This window comes from Falco cherrug, chromosome 5, assembly GCF_023634085.1.
Source record: "Falco cherrug isolate bFalChe1 chromosome 5, bFalChe1.pri, whole genome shotgun sequence".
Lineage (NCBI taxonomy): Eukaryota > Metazoa > Chordata > Aves > Falconiformes > Falconidae > Falco > Falco cherrug.
Genome location: NC_073701.1, coordinates 91,329,750 through 91,353,876, shown reverse-complemented (window position 1 = coordinate 91,353,876; position 24,127 = coordinate 91,329,750). Strand labels below are relative to the sequence as shown.

The 24,127-nt window shown below is 39.6% G+C and overlaps 1 protein-coding gene across 2 annotated transcripts in view; it reads left to right on the top strand.

The window, feature by feature from the left end:
• SLC2A13 (solute carrier family 2 member 13) overlaps positions 1-24,127 on the top strand; it is a 169,415-nt gene that overhangs the window by 128,294 nt on the left and 16,994 nt on the right. For both annotated transcript variants that reach the window (XM_055712362.1, XM_055712361.1), the window contains exon 7: positions 9,599-9,724. In XM_055712362.1, the coding sequence (XP_055568337.1) occupies positions 9,599-9,724 (126 nt within the window). The remainder of the gene's footprint in view (positions 1-9,598; positions 9,725-24,127) is intronic.

Genomic DNA, 24,127 nt, shown 5'->3' with positions numbered 1-24,127 from the left:
ACACACTGAACCCTGAAATTCACTTTGCCTCCTCGCAAATGGAAGTAGGTGGTTGTCTCAGTGAGGAGGGGCAAGATGAGCTTGTCTGTGTGCCGTTCTTAAATCAAACCTCATTTTCACACTCAGCCCATGTAAGATGGCATAGATTGTTGCAGTGTGACCACCCCTTTTCTTTGATCTTAGTCTCTGCAGCAGCTCTGATCTGTTACTCATCATCAAGGCCACAGAGAAGTTCAGAGGTAAATTTAACAATGCAAAACAACACCATCCCAAGATTTTTCATCTTAGAAATAAATTTAACAATGCAAAACAACACCATCCCAAGATTCTTCATCTTAGAAATTAAAAGAGGAGCTAGCCATTCCTATTGTTAATCTGACTACTCAAAACTCTATAAACGTGTTCGCATTTTTACTGGGAACTTGGCTGGTTCTGGAAGGAGGTCGAGGTTGGCCATGTGCACTAGCTACCCTACCACCTTTCCCCAATCTTTGAAGAATCAAAGGTGTGACTGTCTCATTCTACTTTTCTCTGGGATGTTCATCCATTTCTGGAAAATTATCATTGTCCTGTTGCCTTGTGTTCTTGGTCTTTTTGTCTCATTCATGTGTCTGTCTCTCTTAATGCAACTTTTTGAGACTTGGTCAGCTGTAGAAGACATGACGTGCATTTCTTCTGCATAAACAATATTTTTCACCTCAGTAACTATATGAAAACAGTAATTTTTGTGTTAAGCTTAGGATAATCCTCCTATCCCATGGAAATGATACCTGTGCACAAGGACCTTCTCAGATTCCTTCCCGAGCTGATTGTCTTCAGAGTTTGATTAAAACAATACAGGCGGTGCCAGCTGTTCTGGGTACACAAGGGCTCTGTTGTTCATCTTTGAATTAGTCACTCTCACGTGGTTAATGTTCCTAAACTCATTGTACAAATATACACCACTGAGATGAAGGCGCCAATATTTAGTAGCCTTACAGAGCAATTTTACAGAATAGCTAATAGGCAGAAATATGTATTTTATTTATAATTAATAAAATATAGCAAAAGTATATAATTGTGATCAGTCCTGAAAAACTCAGCTAACCTAGCAACTGAAGCTGGTTTTATTCTATTTAACAGCTTTAGGATACATATAGTAAGTATACTGGCTATTGTACTTTATTTTGCAAAGTCATTGACAAGCTGATATATCTGCAGACTAGATGTCGGTCTTCTTCATACTGTCACTGTATCATAGAACCAGTGATTTTTAAATGTGATTTTCACTTTCTGTTTCTAATGTCAAAATGACTGAGCTACTGGTCATTCTGGTAACTGAGAATAGCAATCATAAATATAGTAATGCGTTTCTGCTATTAAGGTCAGAAAACTATGAGTATGTAAAGAGATAAACACATTTGAGAATACTTTTGCCAGCCCTTATGAAATGTAATTAAAAATCTGATAGACAGTTTACGTTCTAGAACTGTAAAATTACCTCAACAGGGTCTTGAACTTTTTAAAGTAGATAATAGAAGGATATATTGCTTGGTAATGATTTTTCACTTGCTGGCATGTTGTTCCTATCAATCAAAACTTATAATTCAATGTAAAATCATAAGAGATAGGAAAGAATACGCGAGTTCTTTGTAGGAAGCATCTTTAATGTGAATGAGGAAAAACTCATCTCATCAATTTAAACATAAAGATTTGAAGGGTGACTTACCTGAACTGTAACATCTGTGCGTATAATTCAGACCCTGTAACCACTGTTAACTTTTCCACTTAACTTCATTTTTGAGTCAACTTCTGCATTACCAAGGAAACAAGTTGTTTTATTCATATAGTAACCCATCAACACTTCACAGCTCTGCTAATAGTTCTAAGAATTCACTGTTTAACAAAACCTGAAAAAATGCTCAGGGAATTATTTTTTTTAAACTTTTCAAAGTGAAGGTGTTATGCTTTATATGGTCTGCAGGTTTTAGTCACACAAGGATGATTTTCATCAAGTTCGGACAAGGCTTGTATCTGATCTGCCTAGAAACTGGGAGTATAGTATCTATGTGTAGGGTCTCTTTGGTAGGCTAGTTTTAAAAGCAAAGTACTATACGGACACTGCCATTACGTTCAAAGTAAAGGCACATGTAAGTCAGTTGTTTCTGTGATTTATTATCTGTGTTGCTCAGTTCCAGGCATGAATCAGGAAGCTGTTGTGCTGGGGGCTCTATAAATTCAGAAAAAGACAAGATCATCCAAGACAAGAGACAATTGACATCTATGTGCAAGTAGATCAGGACGCTTCTCATGTGATGTCAGCATCCCAGCACAGTCTGCTGACATGATGCTTATAGTAGTAGTGGTGGAGCTGTGATGATCTAAGGAGTTGAGCAAAGCAGCAGTTTGTAGAGAGTAGTTTCTTTTATCGGACTCTGATAGGTAGGAAAAATGGATGAGCCATCGAGGTCCTCTTCAGGTCTAAAGTGAAAGTAGCAAAGACCAAGATGCTGAAAACAGGTGCTCTGAGTTTATATAAAACTTACTGTTGCTTAGTTTAGGCATGTGAGTCATTGGAAAAGAGGGTTTAAGGAAAGTTCGAAGAGAGCTGATCTATTTATATGTCTAGCATATCAAGAAGAGTAAGGATTCAGTACTGGTCTGGAATTTTTACCTAGGAAGGAGTCACTGAAGAACAGTCTCAGTGAACTAGATGGAGCAGGAGCCTGATCTGAAGATGAAAAATGGTTGATCATATTTGAGTGTAACTTTGATTTAGATCTGTTGGAGTAGCTGCGTGGTAATTTACAGAACTGTAGGTAGCATATGAGTACTGTGATTATAAATGGTAGCTTTTCTTTATGGACATCACTGAGTGGATACATGTGTTACCTAATTGACTGCCAGTAGACCTCAACAAATAAACTTCTCTCATTTGGTCTCCTTTAATAGCAGGAAAGTGCTCGTGAAGTCTGAGTGGGTTTTTCTCATTCTTTGTGAAATACTGTGTTTTCCGTGTCCCAGATATGACAGCTTGAAGTTGTGTCTTGTAGTTAGCCCACATTTTAACTATTTAAAGTATCCCCCATATTCTTAGCCAATGATATTGAATCAGAGTCTTGTAGTTAGCTGTTGGAAGCAACACAGGATTCATCAGAAGTATAACAAAATGCTTGATTTCATGCCTGAGGTGCAGTGAAGCATGCAAACATGCAGACAGCACGAGACCTCAGGTGCAAGCATCAGGCAGTTTTAAACAAGGTCCTAATAACTAACTGAAGTGAGTTTGTCTATAAGCAAGCAATTTTCAAAAAAAAAAAAAACAACCCCAAAGCTCTTTAATCGTGTAGCTGGGTGAAAGCTAAGTGCACCAATGTCCTCTCATGTCAACAGAGCTGATAAATCTACTGCAGTAGTTGTCCAACAGTACTTATATTTTTGTTGAATTCAATTTCTTGTTTGATTCATCGGTTGCCTGCATCCCTTGCTGAGTCCAGTTGAATAAGCGTGACTGGTGATCCTCAGCCTGGCTGTCTTGGCCGTTTTCTTTCAGTTGGGGCCAGAGGAAGAGGCATTCTCTGGTTGTAGACAGGACAATACTAGCACAGAAGCAAGGAAGGCCTGATTCCCGTTTGTTGATTTTCTCTAAGGAGCTGGAAAGCACCTACACCATATGCTAAGGGAGGTAGAGGATTGTGTGCGTAACCAATCATGAGAGCAAAAGGTAAACCTTTTTTGTAGGTAGGATGGACGATCTCCCCCTGGCCCAGGGTCATGTCTCCAGTATGGCAAACAGCAAGGTGGAAAGAGTGGAGAGCAGCACAATCAAAGTGACATTCTTTTCCAGCCTGTGGTGATTTGCAGCTTATGTTCTCTTTGGGTGGTATGTGCTAATCCTCAGTAGATATTACAAGACCCTCCTGTCCCTACATCGAGCCTTTCCTGCCTGAGGCATTTTTTATTTTTCCTACACTTCTATGAGGAAAACCTTTTCCAGGAACATGAATATTTGCAACATGTGGAGCAGAAGCACTGGGTTCAACAAGCTCACGAGGGTGGAATTTACTCTGTGGAGAAGACAGGACATGAGCAACATGTCTTGTATAGGGTATCTCAAGTTGGAAGAGACTCATAAGGTTCATCAAGTTCAACTTGCATGTTGAGAGTTTATCATATTTTCACATATAACTTACTGCTTCACATACATGGGCTGTATGTGCATCATACGCTCAGTGAAAATGATGAGTCCACAACAAATGGAAAGCGTACATCCCCAATAAGTGCCTGTTGCGGATGTTTTTGATACTCCCAGTGGCTGTTAATGCTACCCATGTAGTAGAATATTGTGAAATCAGGTGTTACATTCTGGAAAAGAACTACACAGTCCATAATATGCTACCAAGCTCAGTTTGTGTTTCTATAACTGGATGATAGGGACATACTGCTACAGTTTTATAATCAGATAACAGAATATGGAAGGCAAAACCAGAAGTTCTTTATAATGTGGCAAAAGTGGAAACTGATTCAGAAATTGAGGTTCAGCTCGAAAAAGACAACATAGTGTGACAGAAAGAGAAATGGCACTTGCAGAGCAAGGGCACTGAGCAGAGGTCTTTTACTGCTAAATCACTCACCGAGAAGTGGCAAGGTACAATTTGCAGCTCAAATTAAAAGGCTTCTGAGGATTGTAGGAAAATCATTATTTAGAAGGTCATTTTACAAATTTAAGGCACAAAATGTAATGACAAACCAAATGTAAGTATGAAGTATTCTAAGCAGTGTGGGAAAAGCAGAGGAAGAAGCAATTATGAACAACCTTTCATCTGGAGGGTCACTTTAGCAGGTCAGAGATTTTATTCAATCTCTTTAGAGACTGCACTACAGGCTTGTTAACTACACTGTTGGAAAGAAAGAAAACAGTAATCTTGGTATCAAGAAAAATGTGTACAGCTAGCTAATTAATAATTTTTCTATATACTTTAATTCCTTTGTGGAAGAGCAGGGCATTGTGATCTTTGTGATCAACCCGTAACCTCAGGGACAGTTAATCGGGCAGGCTGCTCCAGAGCAGAGCATTCTGAAAGCTGACAGTGCTGGGCCGGCAAGAAATTGCTAGCAAGTTGGAGTTAGTGCTGTCAGGCTTTCTAGATGTCAGATATTCCATTTGGTCAGCTGGCGAGGACATAAGAGCATGGAAGCCTTGACTGTGTTGGCAGAACGGAGTGAGGATTTGCAGGTTTGGGGATATCTGGTCTTGAAATGGGCCGTCAGTAAACATGCACTGACAATGAGGCAGGAACACAGAAATCCCATTTCATGGCAGTTCCCAATAAGCTGAGAGGCCAGGCTACTGGGAAGCTTTTCTATAGACTTCATAGCACTGAAGCTGCAAAGAAGCCAGGCATCTTTGGACTTCTGGAGCCTCACATTCCTGGTTGTTGTTATTCTGCTACATAGGCTGAAGCATCTGAATTCTAGATGCTCGCCTTTCTGTTGGGTTGCCTAGGAGCCCAGCTGGTAAGCAGGGAGGAAACTGGGCACATTATAAAACCTTTCTGCTGTAATGCTGTCTGCTTTCATCAAAATCAAATCATCTCTCTGAGGTATTTCAATCTTGAAGAGTTGTCAGTCTGATAGAGAACCATCCTGCCTGGGAATTTTCAACTGGCTCGTCACAGAGGAACCTGTTTCCAAGGCACTGCCTCATAACCTTAGCACGAAAATAAATATTTCATGATAAAGTACAAGCATATTTCCCATTTATAATTGGATGCAAATTTCCTTTCCTACATAGACACCCTGGAATATGCCGGTATATAGCTTTCAAGACTGTAACTGATCTCTGCTGCAGATTTGATGAAGTATTAGTATCTTTATAGATACATACTGGCATCTATTTGGGTAGGGCTGGTAAGAAGGTACATTTAAGGACAGGAAGGAGATCTGTAGCAGATAGTTACATGTCAATAAGTATATTGAGCATTTCTTTTCCTATTATATTGTGTCTCCTTGGTTATTTACAACACTATGAGCGTATGTAAGAATATGTGCTCAATTTCAAATTGTTCAAATATTTTTGTTTAGCAAATACTAATGGGGCTAGAATGAAGAAGAGCATAAGCCTGAAACTACTATGTATTTTATTTCCATATTTTGAGAGATATTAAGAGTAAAAAGCCTCAGCACATGATTTTTTGTTTGTTTTTAAATGGCTTTTAAAAAAAAAAAAAGTCTTCCTTATTTCATACTGCATCTTCAGTGATCATCAGTCTGTTAACTGATACAGATTACCGTGTTACAAAACAGTTTTAATGTGTATATTGTTTTTTTTAGAGGAAAAATGTTGATCTTCATCTTGGAAAAAGTGATGACTACCTCGTCAAAGTCAACATAAAATTTTTTTATCGCTGATTAAACAGGGCACAGAAGAATGCTAGATGCTCTGAACAGCAACTACCCACCCTAAGTCTGCTGAGAGTTACATTTGAGAGAGCTTTAAGTCTTGTATGTTAAATTTCTGGGTTTCCCTTGACGCAAATTGGTCTTGTCTCTAAAACCTAAAGTCAAAGCTTGATAGTATGAACTCACTATATAGCTAATGACAGAAATTCCTAATGCAAAGGTAAAGGGTTTACAAATATTTGTCATTTAAGTTTTCAATGTGAAAGACACGCTTCAGAAAAGCTGTGGAAAATAATAATGTTAAATTAGTTAATCTTTTATGAGTAACTATAACCTCTAACATTTAGCATGACGTGAAATCAAGCAGCCTTTATTATGCTGAATGCCAACTGCAAGACCAGTTGGACTTGATGATCTTAAAGGTCTTTGCCAACCTGAACGATTCTGTGATTCTCTGATATAAAATAAAGCCCAAGGAACAGCTGAGCTAACAGCCCTGTAGGCAGGCACTGAAAGCGATAATCAAATTTCTCAAGTCTTTCCTGGACTGCTGGTGGTGGGAGTGGGGCAGGTTAGTAAGATACGTTCTGCTTCCCAGTTGGCTGGTTACTGATACCCAACAAATAAGAGGTTATGTGGAGTTAACCGTAGACAATGTTCAGTTCTGTTACTCATCTCATGCACTGATTTTTGTGAGGACACTGAAGGAAATGACGAGGCACCCTGTCCCCATCCTGTTTGTCTGCTAGCACCACTATAAAGATGATGTTCATCAGTGTGTCTCATTGTCATTCTCTGCATTCCTGTGTCTTGCTGGTGCTGGCTATTTGACTGTATTTCTGCTTGAAGTAAAACCCCAAAAGAATAAATCTAGAGAACCCTTGAACCCTGAAATTTTACAAAGAGAATTGTTGTCTAAAGACCGCTTTAATGTGTTAAATTCTGCACATGGTGTTCACATTGAATATAATTTACGCATGGTTGACTTAAAAATCCAGTGCTGCACTTGATAGCACATAGTATTTGGAAGTGGCTGTGTTCTGTGCCAGGATGCCATGGTGGATTTGCTAGCACCCTGGGTCTTTTTATAGATTGATGTTGTTAGCAAGTACTTTGATACACAACGTAATTGGAGTGGAAGATGTTCTACTATATGAAAATCATACATCAGCGTCCAGTTTGATATCATAGGATTCTTTTCACTCAAAGATGCTGTATTTTTTTGTTATTTTTAATGTTATTATTCGTGATTTACAAAAATGTTTTTATTAATTTGCTGTCTTCTGTTCCTGTCAACTGTTTTGTTTGCTGCCCATTGCTGTTCTAATATGAATTAATAAAATGTAACTAAGTCTTGCTAATTTAATATTGGAATTATCCTTCCTTTCATAATTGATAATTACAGAGTTACAATTTTCTCATTTATCTTAGCAAAAGAGGGAATATTTACTACAGTTAGATAATACGTGATTGACTTTACCTGAAAATTCTGTTTCACCTCCACTGTAAAAATGTTTTGTGTGGTTTATATCTCTATTAAGAACTGATTTAATGTAGCTTTCCTAGTATTAAAAAAAAAAGATGTTCAGACCAGAATTTGACCTATCAGTTAAGCAAGACGAAGTTGTATGTAAAATAGATTTATTTTCTAAAAAGTAGACGACACGGAAATTCTGAAGTAATTTCATAATTTAGAAAGAATATAATAACAAAAGTGCACACATTTCTGAAACTTTGGAGAAATAGAAACATGCAAATGAAGACATTGTTTTTAAAACTTCCCCAACACTCTTTTTTTGCCAAGGACCTTATGAATTGACCTTATTGTAACTCTTTTAGAAACGTAAGAGTAAGAAGAGTTTGAGTGACTAGATTTTAAGCATGTGCTTTCAGACTTTTAAAACTGATATTATCAGCTTTACTGATTTAGTTTCTTGGAACTTTGTTGTACAGTTGCTTTTATGTTTTCTCATAATGATATAGCAGTTTAAGCAGATTATTTCATCATTCACCAAGTCTTTGTTGTGATAAAGTTATACACTCAGAAAGGATTTTTTCCTTGGATTTGTTGTTACAGGGATGTATGCTGAAGCTATTTTGGGCACCTTAATTATACGTTTCCGGATGTTACATTTTTAATTATAATTTCAGATTTCCAGACTTGCTCCATGTTTTGCAGTTTCTTATCCTCCTATTTTAACTCCTAAAGATATCCCTTTAGACTGTATCAGGGGCTTTACTGGTGAGAATGTATCTCTGAATCTGAGATGGCTTCGGGGAAGATAAACATCTGGGCAGTTTAACCACAGTAGCAATGGCCTTGGGTTTGCAAGATCTGGGGAAGCTTGAGCTAGAAGCTTTCAGATAACTTGCACTGCATGGAGGGTTTTGGAATGCCTTCATAGCTCACATGCCTCCATCCTGCTCGGTTTGTTCTCAGGGGCAGGTTTTAGATTGACACCTAAGTGAAGTATCTGTGGGGCGCTTGATATCTAGGCTCCCAGCAGAGTCAGTGGGAAAGAGGTCAGTGCAACCAGTGCAGTCTAGAGAACAGTTTTACCGTGTAGTCATTTGAAGAGCTTGCAAGGCTGCATTGAGGAAACCTTGCCTAAATGTAAGCATCTGGTGGTGTTTGAGGCTCCCAAGGAAATCGGAGACATCTTTGCAGAGCTGACAAGTGTGATGCGTGGTAATGATCTACAAGATCACTGCACACTCTGCAGTGAGAGGTGAAGGGCAGGTGGAATGTTGTTGGGCACTAGATACCTGTATGTGAATTGCCTCCGTTGACATATTGACTCTGTCCATTGAATGGGAAATCAGGTGCCGAGTTCCCACGTGGAGACGCGTGGTGTTGTGATCTCAGACTGACTCCCGCATCTGTATGTGCCCAAATTCTTGTTTGATTATTAGGTATGATGTATTATTCCTTCTCTTCAACCCCGGTCTATCTTTTTTTAATCAAAATTCATCCCACAAGTGAATTCTCCTACAGCCTGGTCAGGTGTCACTGGGAGATTTGCAGCTGGGCCACCAAAATGTGGTACAGAGGAAGGTGAAAGTGATCTCTATTAGTTTTTGGGCAGTTTCTATTATCTGTCTCCAACACTGACAACCTGACTACAGTGCATCCCAAGACTGATAAGGAGATACTGTTGGTTTTGACATGTACAAATGAGTAAAGTGTTGCTTAAGTGTTTATTTCTTTCTCTTTCAGCTATTGTAATGGATGTATGTTAGATCCAGATTGTGGTCTCTGCTACAAATTGAATAAATCAAGTGTTGTTGAGTCCTCCTGCATTCCTGTTGATAAAGATTCTACAATGAAAGCAGCTTGGGGCAGGTATGTCACTTCTCAAGATTTTCTGGTCTTGTGCTCTGTGGGCTGGTGTGTTTTATGCTATTGAAAACACTTTTGCTTTCACATAAAATATTACTCGTAGGATGTTGTGGAAGAAAAAAATAACTTGGCATTGTCAAAAAAAGGCTATTACGTTCTAACAACTGTTCTAAATAAAAGCCTTGACCCTGATGCGTGCAGCCAGTTCGGTGTAGTCTGCCACTTAGAAAGTATGGCAAAAGTACACTAGCAATTAGGAAAACAGCTTTTACCTGAAGTCTTCATTCATTTGAGGTGGCATATTGCCTAGGTATACACTTAAAACCCTCTGCATTAATGTTCTTTTAAAATGCTTTAATTAAACCACACTTTCAATATTGGCCTACTAAAGAAACTGAGTTACTCAGCTGAATCATCTAAAATGATAAAAATCTGAAAATTTCACATTGTCAAAAGCATGTTTTGTGGCCACAGATTTCTGTGTTCCTGTGCTTAAAAGCAGCAGCATGCCTTATGTTGCAGTTAGGTTGTATAATTGTGTGCGTTCGTAGATAAGTCCCAATGCAACTGCAAAGTACATCACACCTCTTTTTGTTAACACAAAGATTTCCTGTGAAGTCACAGCAATGTTCAGGTTTTCTGAAGTATTGACTGTTCTTAAGGAATGGCTTTATGAGTTGGAACAGCATCCTGTAAAGGCTTTATTGATACTTTAATAATGATTAGGGCTTGAGTTAGAGTTTAAGATGGCTCAGTGCCACAAGGGAATTATATAATTACTGCTGATAAAATGTGTAATTACTACTGAGAAAACCTCCTCGCTGTAGTTCTTCTGTGCCACCAGCATGCCGTAAACATACCTGCAAAACAGGCATTCATGTGGTGGTTTGGGCTTTTTGATATTTATTTTTTTTTTAATTTTCCTGTGTATTTCTCAGAAGTTAAAACCAAGTGCCTTGGTGGCAGTGAGTCATTTTGGACAGAGGTTGGAAGCTATGAAAAAAATCTAATTCTAGAATCATTCATTTTAAATTATTCTAAAATTACCCTCCTTTTGATTCCAGTACTGTTAGAATGTTGTGCCTAGTAGTTCGTTCCAGATGTGGAGCAGGGTAGTTTATATTCTTTGTAATCCTAATTTAAAAGCACTGTGATCATTTTGGGGCTGTTATTCTTTATTAATAAATAATCATGCAAACTGCAAAATCTCATCCCTCTTGCTTGTTCTGTGACTGTCTTCAATGATATGCATCATACCTTGCATGTTACCTAACATCCTGACGTGCTCTGCAGCACTTGAACTCTCCTATTTGTAAGGTAACAGATCTCAGCATGCCAAGTCAACATTCATTTCATATATACTGTAGTTTTAAGTAACATGTCTGTGGTTAGCAAAATGGTACTAGCATGCACAAAGACATAAACGGCAACATAAACTTGTTATGAATAGTTGATAGATAAAATCAAACTTTATTTATTAGGCAGTGTTATTGTATAACATAGTAAATGTGAGCATCAGGGATCCTTTTATATTCCTGATTCACTCTCACATAGCACTCCTTGCTGTATAGCCTATTGGAGCAAGTTAGATAGGAAAGAAGGAGTATTTCCTTTTCATATTGCAAAATACAGTATTTCCATATTGTACAATAATTCCATAGCATAAGGACCCTGTTCAAAATCTTTCAAGAGAAGAACAAAACAATTTTAAAATTGTTATATTGGTAGTTGCCAGAGTGAAAGTCCTGCCTTAAGATGGAAAACCAATAAAATATCCAAATTTCTTTTTCCAAAGATAGTATGTTCATCCAAATTTCTAGTGTTTTTCATTAATTTCTAATCTTGCCTCCACCTGGGTCTTTATAGTCAGGCAGTTTTCTAAAAGCTGGTCCTTCAAGCTGTGAAATGTCAGGTGGCATCTTCTGTGCCCTCCCAGCTCTGTGGAATGGGCAAGTGTTTCTCCTCCTCCTCCTCCCAGACAGGTGAATTTCTGCATGCTGGCCAGAGGGAATACCCATAGATTTTGGCTTCTAAGGGTTCACATTCAGATACCCACCCCCAGATCCGCTTCCTCAAATCCTGAATCTGCTTTACAGCAAAATCAGTCCTACAAAGCCGTAGGATTTCCCTGCCAAGCGAGAAGATGACTGCGGTGAGAACGGCGTAGTTACATCCCCGGCTGTGTCCCTGAGCAGCAGGAGTTGTCTGTACCTTTCTGGCAGCCCAGGGAGAACAAGTGCCTAAGACAAACTAGCAGTGCTGGTGAAGAAATTATGTCCATGCTGATCCTTGAAATTGCAGCCCTTCGTTTCAGTTACTTTGTCACAAGCTAGACGTAAAGTGGCAGTTATTCTAAAAATACATGGCATTTTTGTGGTCAGACACTGGTTTAATAATTCGAAAGATGATTTTGTGATCTGTGGACAGCTGATAACCGTTAATTATCACATGTGGCCTCTTTGTAACTCCTGTGTATTCTGATGGCTTCATGCCATCCGGTATTGGCTGAATGAGTTTAAGTAGCTTAAAACCTCCAGGGTTACACTGGCCTCTTATGGCCAATTTATTTTGCCATTCATTTTGCTCGGGAGAGAAGGAAGATCTGAGCTATTTGTTTGGGATTTGTTGGACCTTAGTTTGCCTGTCAGCCAAAGCAGCAGCTCTGGCTAGCCTGCCTGATGCAGGAGGTTCAGAGAAACAGCTTCTGCTGGACTCGGACTGATGATGCTGTGCAGAGCATTTCACTGCTGCTGCGATCCATTCTGTTCATGATTTTCCTGCTGGAAAGCTGGGAGCTGCAGCCACGGAGAGGTGCCTATGGTCACATCACACAATGTGTGCACAGCCACGTAGCTTTGCAGCCATCTTAACCCCAACCATCCTGACGTTCGCGCAGGGGCTTATCTGTTCCTGATGCGTAACCTACCAGCAAGGTAAGAGGTGCTTAGAGGCACCAACAGAGAAGACCTTGTTATATTCTTTTAAATCTCTCTGCAGCCACACAGGCTGACATAGAAAAGCCTCCTGTTTATATATTTATAGCTTTGCACTGTTCTTCATAGTTGATCCCAAGGTACTTCGATAACACTGAGGTAACAGGCAATGTTTTGACTGTTATCACGAAATACTGTAACATATTTTTATTTGCAAGAAGTTTCCCCAGTGCCAGCCTGGTGTACTAGACACTGCCTCTATGTGCATTGTTAATCATATTTATTCAGTTATGTTCTACATTGAGAAGTTCTGGGGAGGGGAGGGAAGAGAGCAGAGATTTCAGTCTCCTGTGACTGCCAGCAAGGCTGTTTATGTTGCTGCTGTTGTCATAGAAACCTAGGGAGACAATTAGAGCATCCAAACGTTTTTCAAGACGAATATAGCATTTTGGCTTTTTTGAACATAGGGAACTCGGTGGCCCTCAGGGAGGGAGGGAGCGTAAGAATAAATCTGAACAAGTCCAAGTCAGGCCTTGAAGCAGCATGGGTAATACACAGCGGGTACACTTGTAAGATTGTACATGTAAGACAAAGAATAGAGATTTATTTTTTATTATTTAATCAGTTACATAAGCCTGACTGGTGTTGGAATATAACACAGAGAGGAGCGTCTCGCCCAGGACAGCAGTACAGGCAGGTGCTTTGCTGCCCTTGGTATTACCGCAGCAGTTAACAAAACTGTTGACAAGCAAACCCTGCCGCCTCCGGCTCTGCCAGGGGCATGCCAAGGGCGGTTTCAAGACAGTGAGCAAGAATATTCTTACGTTGTAATAAAAGAAGAATTGTGTCTTCTCTGTCAGTGCAGCCTGAGGGTTCTGTGTTGGGACTCTCTTCTGCAAGGTTTAGGGAAGTTTTGCATTGAGCAATAGCACAGAAAGGCTTGCAGTTCTGTTCTCTTCATGAACACTGATTGTAAAGTCCCTGAAGCCGATAAAGGGCGTTATCTTGCTTTTGCAGATGGGTATGCAATGGGAGGGTTCCAGTATGCAGCTCAGGTGGCATGACAGAGGTTATGGGCAGAGTCTGTCTCTGATGGACTCCACTGAATGTGGAGGTGATCCGTGGTTTCAGAGTGCAAACTGAAATCGAGTTTTTTCCCCACAAGTGCAATTATTCCCACAGTACTCTCAGAAACTTTGAAACTTCTTCCCATGTAATTGCAATAACCCTAAAGGCCAGCCAAGAATGCTCTAGAAGTAACTTTAAATTGCATTAATATTATTACAGTTGAAAGAATAACCACACAAGGAAAGGAGTTGCTAATAGTGCCTTGACACAACATTAACCTTGACATGAGTATGTTGTCAAGAGCACAGCAGGCCCATGACTGTGAGCTAAAAGGCTCTCATAAGCGACTCTGAGCGATTTCCCTCTGGAGAGAAAGATGTTGACTTTATACAGTAAACAATTATGAAGAAATAATAACATCATCTGCAGATCAGAGACAAGCCTAGAAGCCATCCTGTCCACAAAATTAGCTGGTAGGTCTCCACAGTCCCCAAAGGAGGAGGATTGGGAACAGAAATCTATAAAGGGAGAGGAGCTGAGTGATTTGCTTTCTTCAGCCATTTTTATTAACTTTGTTAGAGGAACATCTCCCTGCCATGGGAGTTTAATGCTTCGTGAAGAATCCTGCTTTCCCCATTATAAAAAAGCATTTCCCTCTCTAAGGGCATTTAGTGCAAAAGGGGAGTGCCAGAAGAGCTCTGTGTTTGGGAAGCTTGTTGTTTTCCTCTGGCCTGTGCTCTCCTAAGCTCGCTCCTTCCATGTAAAATTAATAGCATGTTTACAGATGCTCGGCAATGCTGTTAGGTGTCACTGTGTGCCTGTTGCTCATGGACGTCAGTTTGCTGAGGAGTTTGACTGTATCTCGGAAGCCTTTTCTGGGGAAAAGTGGGTTTAAATTACCTGGGTAATGTAAGGAAGCAGGTCAGGCAGGCAGTCAAACCATGGTTCCCAGCTTCAGGAGAGTTTCCACTGCAGAAATGTGCCTAATGACTTGGCATTTGAGCCTGGACACTAACTAGATGCCAGTGGTTAAAAAAAAAAAAAAACCAAACAAAACATGGGAGCTCGTTAGCTGGATTCTCAGACAACAGCCTGGTTTATGTCCAGTGGGGAGCATGCCAGTGTCTGCCACAGCCTCAGGAGTATTCTGGGGAGCTTTACATTCATACAGTGTTGCCTGTTGTCTAATGCATACCAGATGAGACTGTTAAAATGATTAGAATACTTTTTCTTTGTAGCGACATTAGATTTTTCTAGAAATGTCAGGTTCCTTTTGCTGCTTGTGAATAAAGACAGACATAAATAAGTTCATTAACTTTGTTTTGCTAGTCACTGTCTTTTGCAATGTGACAAGTACATTTGTAAAAGTTGCTGTGTCTGCTTTACTAACGCCAAAAAAATGTATGTACGTATTCACACATTTAAAGACTGAGAATCCATTTTCAGTACGTGGTGGGGAATGGGTATACAGACCTTCCCTGTTACCACAGAAAGGCTAGCACCACAGCAGCCTTCCAGGAATGAAGCACTCCTCTGTCTGGGGGCAGACATTGCTTGTTTTGTCATGCATTAAGTATTGGTAGAAGATTTTATTGCTGAAATGGTGGTTTGGAATCTTTGTACAAGGGCCTGCAGTGAAAAGTGCTGCTTAACTCAACAGCAGTTAGAGGAGAAACTAGTATTTATTTTACCAAGTCTTCAGATCAGCAGATGCAGATTATACAAAGGATTATGCCTCTCACAGTTGCCAAGTGGAAAGATAGTAGAGGGAGTAAGTGATTCAGGAAAGTAGCAGGTTCTACAGATTATTTACATCTGCATGTATATCAGCAGCACTCAGAAGAGCTGCGATTACAACCAGTACTCTTAGAGAAATTCCGTTCTGGGCAATATGCTAAATGTTTACTAAATTGAAATATTCATCACTTCAGTAGGAACCAGAATATAGAAAACCCCCTCTCCTGTCCGGGATCATCTAGAAAAGAAACCCCAAACGTATGTGGTTTCGAATAGAGTTACATTTTGATTTATTATCTTCACCACTACCACGAGGTATGGAAACCTGGAGCAACTGGGTGGCAGGATGGAATGCTGTTTGGCCTATTTGGTTAGGATTGTGTACTTCAGCATAATAATATCTAATATACATTAGTGAGGTGTGCAAAAAGAGAAATGAAGAAAAGATCTGAAACTGTTTGCAGTCTGTCAGCCTAAGCTAAGGCACGAGGTCTTTTCTGGGAGGAGCTATTAGTGTAATCACAGTCTAACGGCTGCACATACTGGTGCGATTCTGGAGAGCTAGGGAGGTAGAAGAGGAACTTAAGAAATCTCGTATGCATATTTTAATGCCATCTCTGCTAACTGGTAAGAGCAAATAGGAAGAAGAAAAGGATACAGTGATGCAGAATATTGTGTCCTCAATCGTAGATGAAGCCTTTGTTATTGGTGAGGCAGGAGTAGGCTGAGAAATAGGTGCAATTTTAATGTTCTGATCCTTTCAGCCACTCCTCCTGCTCAAATCTTCAAGGCATCACATTTTTCAGTTCTTTTAAAAGGAAATTATTTTGTGATGGGCCTCATAACCATAGTAAGATCTCTTTAAGCATTTAAAAATACGGTAAAATCTATGTATGTACTTAAATAATTTACATTGAGGGTGGAATTTTGTTGATCTTTAGCAGAAGATACGGTCTCTTCATTACTTTTTTAAATGTTCAAGGGGGGAAACCCTTTTTATTTATTACTTAATTTTTGACTGGATCTAATACCTGAACTAAGGTTAGGTCCTTTGTAGGTGTAAAATAATGAGCAGAGCAACATGATAATCTGAACTGTGAAACTATTTACATTCCTTTAGGGTAATCACTTAGTAATTTCTATTAATAGCTCTAACTCATTATATCTACTCGACCAGTGGTAAATTCTGGATGCTTGAAAGGGAGGACAAAACAGACTCGTAGTCAGTCCTCTTATGAAATGAATGTATTCTGGCTCTGGAAACGTTTAGACTATATGCTGAAGACAAAATATATTTGTTGGAGACACCCAGTGCAAAGTAGGATTTTAAAGCAGGACTGGTTGGTTTGAAACATTGTTTGTACATTTGTTCTCTACCTGTTTATTTCTATTGCACTTTGCCACTAAACACTGCTTCCAGACCTTACTCTTTAAAGGCATTCTGGTAGAGAATGATGAAGAGACACATGCTGACAGCTGTTTGGGTTACTTGTTACAACTACTTCAGGTGCTATAACATTGAGGTAACTGGAATAGAAAAGCAAAAGTGGCCCTTGAGCTAAAAGATGTCCAAATGCTGGTTTGTGTCAGGAAAAGTTGTGGTGGGAAAATGTTTGAGTCAGTGTCTTCATCGGTTAAAAGTGGTCCAAGGAAGAAGATGCTGTGGTGATTAAAATTTGAATTTACATTCTGTTGAAGGTGCAAGCTTTCTGCTCATTTCAGTCATTCTGTCATCAGCTGAAATGGGACTAGAAGGAAAATACCATTTCCCATGCAAAAAGCATGTCTGAAAGATAGATGGGAAAGTGAAGGCAAAGAAATGCCAACGTGTATGAGAGAATTGGCAGTCTCTTGTCAGTCTGCTTAGAGTACGTGGATAATTCCTGCAGCTTTTTTCTCTCTCTTCCCCCTTATGAAATGTACATTGGAGAAGAGTGTCATTTATTGCCTGTAGAAGCCTGCTGCTAATTAGCTTCTTCAGCTGCTCGTCTTTTTAGGGACAGATTGAAAGACGTCCATGCCTTACCAGGAGGGTTCTCCCAGGGCAGTATCACAGCCCTGGCAGAGCACAGCCCTGGCAGAGCACAGCCCTGGCAGAGCACAGCCCTGGCAGAGCACAGCCCTGGCAGAGCACAGCCCTGGCAGAGCACAGCCCTGGCAGAGCACAGCCCTGGCAGAGCACAGCCCTGGCAGAGCACAGCCCTGGCGCTCTCCTCGGCCGAGGGGATTGGAGAGAGGGGCAGAGGAGGATGCTTCACCAGAGGGTGCGAGTGTGCAGGGAGCTGCTGGTGCGAGAGACTGGGGGCTTTCCCCTTCTGCCTTGGAGCCAAAGCAAAAGGAACTGACTCATATTTGGGAGCGTGTGCATTTTTTTTCTGAGAGGGGACTACTTCCATTAGTAGTTTTTCACATCTATTTGGTCATTGACGCTGAAGTTTGGATTTAAATAAAAGTTCTCTGTGAAAATTGTCTCAGCAAATTCCGTCAGGTTTTTACAGTCTGAAATAGATTTACTAAATTGAAATTTTCTCTGATTTTTAATATTTTAAAATATTAAGTGGAAAATATTTTAGAAAGGTGCACGTGGTTGGGGATATTTATTGATAAAGAACATTCAGTAGGGTCGAACACAGCCCTCCATAGAGGATCCGGAATCCAAATTTTTTGTTATACCTTTAACAGCATCACTAATCCAAATCTTACACACCTTTTTTCTGTAATAAGTAACTCTTGAGTAATCACACCATCTGATACAGTAAAACTGATGTCTTCCCTTCTTAAAAGGATGAAGTTTTTAGAGGAGATTTTTCTTTATGAGGGGAAATAAATTAACATATTTCTGCATTAGGACTGTTGAATAATTCAGTATGTTTGATGAGTTTAATTCATATAAATTCTTGTATGTGCTGTCTGCATGTGTGGCTCATTTCCTTGAGAAAGGAGGCAGTAACATCAATCCCTCACTGGCACAAGATGAGCTGGAGTTATTGATTCATTTGATTTAAAGTTGTGACCTTGTTTTAACTCAGCTTGTCAGTTAGTACAGGCTAGGATATGGGCAGTCTGTCAGATAGTAGGTCATACTTCTGAACAGCAGCACTTTGGGCATTTCTTCTTGCTTGTAGGATGTATAGACTCTTTTTTCCTGTAGCTTTCCACAGCTGTCACATTAGCTTTGCATAGATGATAATGAGAGACGAGTTTGAGGTTCTGCATGATTATTTAGTTCTTCAGACCTGTGATTCAGATTATGTATGTTCCCATTTAGCATATTTTCTTGGCAAAATAATTATTGCCAAAAAGCACTTATTTATGTCAAGTTCTTTTTAGTTGTCAGAAGCCATCAAAGATAGATGATTACTTCGATTTCTGCTGAGTTCTGCTGCTGTCGGATCCCAAACTTTGAGTTTCATGTAACAGTGAAGACTTTGCTACCCATTGCTTATAGATGTCATGAGCTAAAGTTAGTGTAATCAGTTACAATTTCTGTATTTTATAAAATTCCTTAGATTTGGCATAGATATTGCACCTGCATGCACAAATCAAACCAGAGCAACACTATGTTACGTGCTCACTCTTACAAATCAGGTGTGAAATAATTATATTGGTATAAGTGGCCTTACAATATTATTTAAATTTCCTTGGGGCTCCTTTTTCAGTTACATTAGTGATTTCCAGTGAATTTTAGGGCTGACAGTGGAGTATTGCTGTGTTGGTGGAGTTAATCCAGAGCCTCCCCAGTACTGCCTGTGTGGGCAGGGGTGCGGTGCTTCATCCCCCTTCTGAAGCACCAGTTTCTCTGAGCTTTTTGGGGCAGAGCTATTGCCACCTACTGGAATCAGGGAAAAGCTCCTTTTTAAAAACACTTTTCCATCATCTGTTTGCAGCAAGGAACGCAAGATCTCAGGACTTTTAGTTTGAATAGATTTCCATTGTAGTAGCAGAAAGACAGTTGCTGGCAATAGTTAAAATGTAATATTTTAATATTAAATATCTAAACTGCTGCTACAGAAATTGAATGTAACGGTTCAGTACTTCAGATGGAAGGTTAAGTTTGCCAAAAGGTTATTGTTAGACCTATTACAATATAAACTTTATACGTATGTCAATAACTAGAACTTAAATAGAGCAGGGAAGTGCTAAAAAATGTGTCTTAATACATGTAACATTGATCTTACTTGTCCTTACAATTTTTGTTTCAGGCTCAACAAAAAAAGCAAATTCAGAAAATTATTTTTACCCGCACGCACTTTCCTTTTGGTTTCAGTGGAAATGTCAGAAGGATAAATATTTTTTTCTCTCTTCGCTTCCCATTGAAATATGTGGTCGATTCTGATTTTAAGGTTTCAGCAGCTCTGTGGAAAATCATTTCTGCAGGGTGGCGGTGTGGCAGACTCCAAGGCGCAGGGACTGCTGCGTGGTGTAACCAGTAAGTGCAGTAGCTTTAGAATCTCAGCAGCATGCCTGCAGCGTGACCTGGGCTGCTCGCCGGGCACTCCGCTGGCAGGGCAGGCAGCCTTTCTGGAACTTGCCAAGGAAGTTATCTGGGCGATGAATTGAATCAGCAGTGCTCACCAGTCAGTGCAACATCTGGTCACTCGTTATAGTTGTGTCAGCGTGTCCCAGCTGTGTTTTGAGTTTGGGGTTTGGGTGGGATTTGCTTGGTCTTTCTAAATTGAACTATAAATCTCGCTGTTACCTACTAACTTCATATACCAGGTTTCAACGTGAAAGTATTTTTTTTTCAATACTTTGTACATCTTAAACTTTGGGATAATTAAAAGCAATAAATTTTTCTCTGTTTTTTTTATTGTTTTCTGGAGTGTTTGGAAGCGTTCAGAAAAAAGAGATTGTAACATTGAAATAGAACCAATTTCATTTGGAAGTTGAACTTCCAGTGAATATTTCTGTTAAGTTACCTTCATACTGAGTTACACCACCTTGCTTTTTTTGGTTTTGGTCTTTTTTGACCATAGGCTTAGAATTACTTTTGTCAGTTGTAACTCAAGTGATGCTTTTGAGACGCTGATGACATTCCTTTGCTAATACTGCTGACACGTGGTGTACAGGACAGGCACCAGTAACAGTTGCTTGTAAGTGCAAATAAGAATAAGAAATCTGGATAGTTTGTTTTACTCAACTTCAGATATCTAAAATGTTGACCTTAAGCTATCTTGTATTCCTTGACTGATGGATAAAAGATGCTGTTCTTTGTTCGCAGCTGTCCTTTGCCTGTGTTTTATAGAATAGACTTTGTTACGTCATGCCAGCAATTTTTGCATGTTGTTCTGTTAATAATACTTTAATTAATCTTAAAGTATTGATACTTGTTATTATTGAGCCTTGCACTCAGCCCTTTCTACCAGCATTCCTTGGGACAATCTGTCTTCATATACTACAGGGAAGATTCTCCTGGGAGAACTGGTTCTTCTACAGTGAATAGGCAGCTTGTTGGTGTTTGTGTTGTAACCAAAAGAACTTCAGAAATGCTAATTATTAAGCAAGTGAAATGTAAAATCAGGTGAAAAAACAAATGAGATTAAATATTAGGTAGAGATTTATTTTATAGTAAACTTGCAGAAAATTGTAAAATGCCGTGTTTGACATCATAATCTTCAGAACAGTTTGTTTCAGTAATTTAATTATTAAGTATTGGTGCTGCAAGGAGATAAAATCAGAATGACTAAATGCTTTTGGATCTGGAAACAGAAGCTAGAAATTCTCCAATTCGATTACCCCAGTTCTTTCAGTAATTTGGTTGGAGCCTGGTGCTCCATCCATAAGCTCTCAAACATGTCAGAGCAAGGATGACCCAGAACTTCCACACGGAAATGCCAGGAGCAGCAGAACCGCTCCAGTCCAGGGAAAGACCAGGAGCGCTGAGCTACACAGAGGGGTTTGCACGCAACTGAAATATTTAATATGCTAGTCTGTCACAGATGCTAAATGCCAGTCTGTCTTTAACAAAATATATTCGAGTCCTACATTTATAAGCATTTTTGTCCTGAAAGAGCTCTAACAGAATGAAGCCTGCCTGCCTGCAGGCACCTGTGAGTAGCGGAGTGTGACCAAACCTGTCTGGGTTTTGGTGGAAAGCATTCTATGGCACAGGTTAGCTCCGGGAGCCCCCCAGGTGACTGGTAGCCACATTCCAGTTAAGCTTGTCACTGAGATGCCCCAAAGGTATGTCTGTCAGAAGAAACGGCCAAATCATTCATGATCGCTCCCTCCTTTCAGCAGCAACGACTGGATGAAGGCACGGGTGTGTCTGCACGCTCGCTGCTGGAGCTGTTTGTTCCAAAAGTGAGCTATTTCTGCATAACCACAGAAAAAACACTAAACAAACTTTAATGCACAGTCTAGGGTCATAAGGAGTCCACGAGTCTTTCTCAACCCTGATGGCTGCTGGGAGGGAAATAATGGCTCATTCTGTTTCCAGAATGCCTCTGCGCTACCTTTTTGCTGGCTGTCATGTGGAGATAGCTTTGTGCTTGTGTTGTTTAAAATTTGTGAAATGACATCTCTTTCACAACCAATTAAATATTCCTAGATGCCACTTCTTGCGAGGGCTTGCCGTGTGCCTGTGCCCATGCTGCGGCACAAGATGTTTCTTTTCAATTTGTGATTGCTGTGAACAGGATTGAAGGGAAAATGTGCAGTAGCGGCCAAGGCGGTGGTAGCCATAATTCTCTTGTTCCACCAACTGTTGTGCAAACAACTTATGTCATTGAACCACAGCCCCATCACACCCGTCACATCTCCGTCCAGACCTGCACGCAAACGCGTGATGCTTTAGGTGTTACAGCAGTGGGTTGTACCCGCTACCACATGGCATTTTTTCCACTCTGTCTGGCAGAATGCAGTGTTTTGCTTATATTTCTTGATACTACTGTAGTACTAAATTATCTATTGACCATGACAAAGGCTTCAAAATGTTGGGCAGTATAACCTTCATCATATTTACCCAAATTTCTAAACATTCTTTGCTGATCTGCACCTCAGTAAAGTTCTCTGAGAGTCAATCATACTTGAAAGTAAGAATTAGTGAAAACTACAGCATTTAGCCAATTGCAGTTGTTCAGTATGAGAATTAGGACCGAACTATTTCTCTGCCTCTTACTGGATCTTGCTTTCTTGTGAGGATTGGCTTAGACTTTTTTGGATACAGCACTGGAATCTGGGAGGCTTCATGACTTGCTGATGGCACTCTGTTGGAGCCCACCACTGTGTTTATAAAGTGGTTGGAATTCTCATGCACATCAGTAGTTTGGAAGCTGCAAGATAAAAGAGGAACAAAAGAGGTAAAAGATTTAGGGTTAGTAAAATTGTGCAAGGATATGAGCAAGTTTTGTGTTGAGAGTTGGAGTTTCAGTGGACCAGCAGGCACAACCTCTTGTACAGGCACAGACTTCAGCAACAGGGTGTGCCTGTCAATGAAAGGGATGAACCCAGGGTTTATTTGCATAATAAGAAGATTTCAGTAAGGACTTTCAGATAGTTTAGTGCTTCTGAAACACTTGTGTGGCTGTCGTTTTGGTTGGGGGTTTTTTTGGTTGTTGTTTTTTTTTGTTTGTTTTTCTTTTTTTTAGACCAGGGTTTGTATTCTATAAATGAAAAAGCAGGAGAAATTACTGAAGGTCTTGGTCTTTAAAGTACGCAGATGTAAGTTGTCTGTAAACCATTGGAATACATCCTTGGAAAGGGGGAAAAAAAGGCAGAAATCTTACATCGCCTGCTGTTGCCTTCTGAGCCTCACCTGAAATGGTGCACTCTCTTTCATTGCTGCTTTTTCATATTCTTTGTTAGCTTGTAAATGCACAGAATCATCTTTAAAGTTGCAAAAATATATTCTTGTGTCTTCTCATGAAAACATGTAGCAGATGTGGGCTTTGCTCCTCCTTTAACATTACCTTGCTGTAACTTTAACCTCATATAATGTCTAGTTCCAGTGAAGCTTTTGCTGATATTTCGGAGAAAAGTTTTCTACAACTGAATGTTAACTTCTGAAGCTAATAAGTGAGTCATAATTTAAATTGAGAAAAAGCTCTTCAGAATATATATTAATAATCTCCATCTTGACCAAAAAACTGTCTTTAAACTATTTACTCAGTTTTATGAAGAATCTATCCTGAAATAATTACCAGATTGTACCCTTGTTTATTTATCATATGCATTAGTATTTGATTCTCCAGCTTAGAATTACCACTAACTACTGTCAGTGTCACTGAATTTTACAGTTTCAAACCTTGAAGTAGTCTTCTGGGTATATATAATAAACTGATTTTTGTCGTGGCTTCTTAACTGGAGAATACTGCATCTAATTTTTACAGCTATGATTTCAACCTGTGAACCCCTTAGCCAGGTATTAACCAAGCTGTCCTCTGCCAGCTGTTCGTTGAGTATAGTCTTAGACTTGGACATAAATGGATATAGACTGGACCTCTGTACACTCAGTTTGTGCAGTAATATATTTAGATATTTGAGGGGTTTATGTAAATTATTTTTACAGGATGCTTTTTTCTTTATATATAAATAAATATTTCAAATTATCTTTTTTCAGAAAACAGTGCTAAAAGAACTTTTTGAACAAAGAAACAAACTCAAAAATATATGATTTTTGTCGCGTTTCATTTCTTTGTTGAAAATTTGGGCCGTTTCAAAGTTTTTT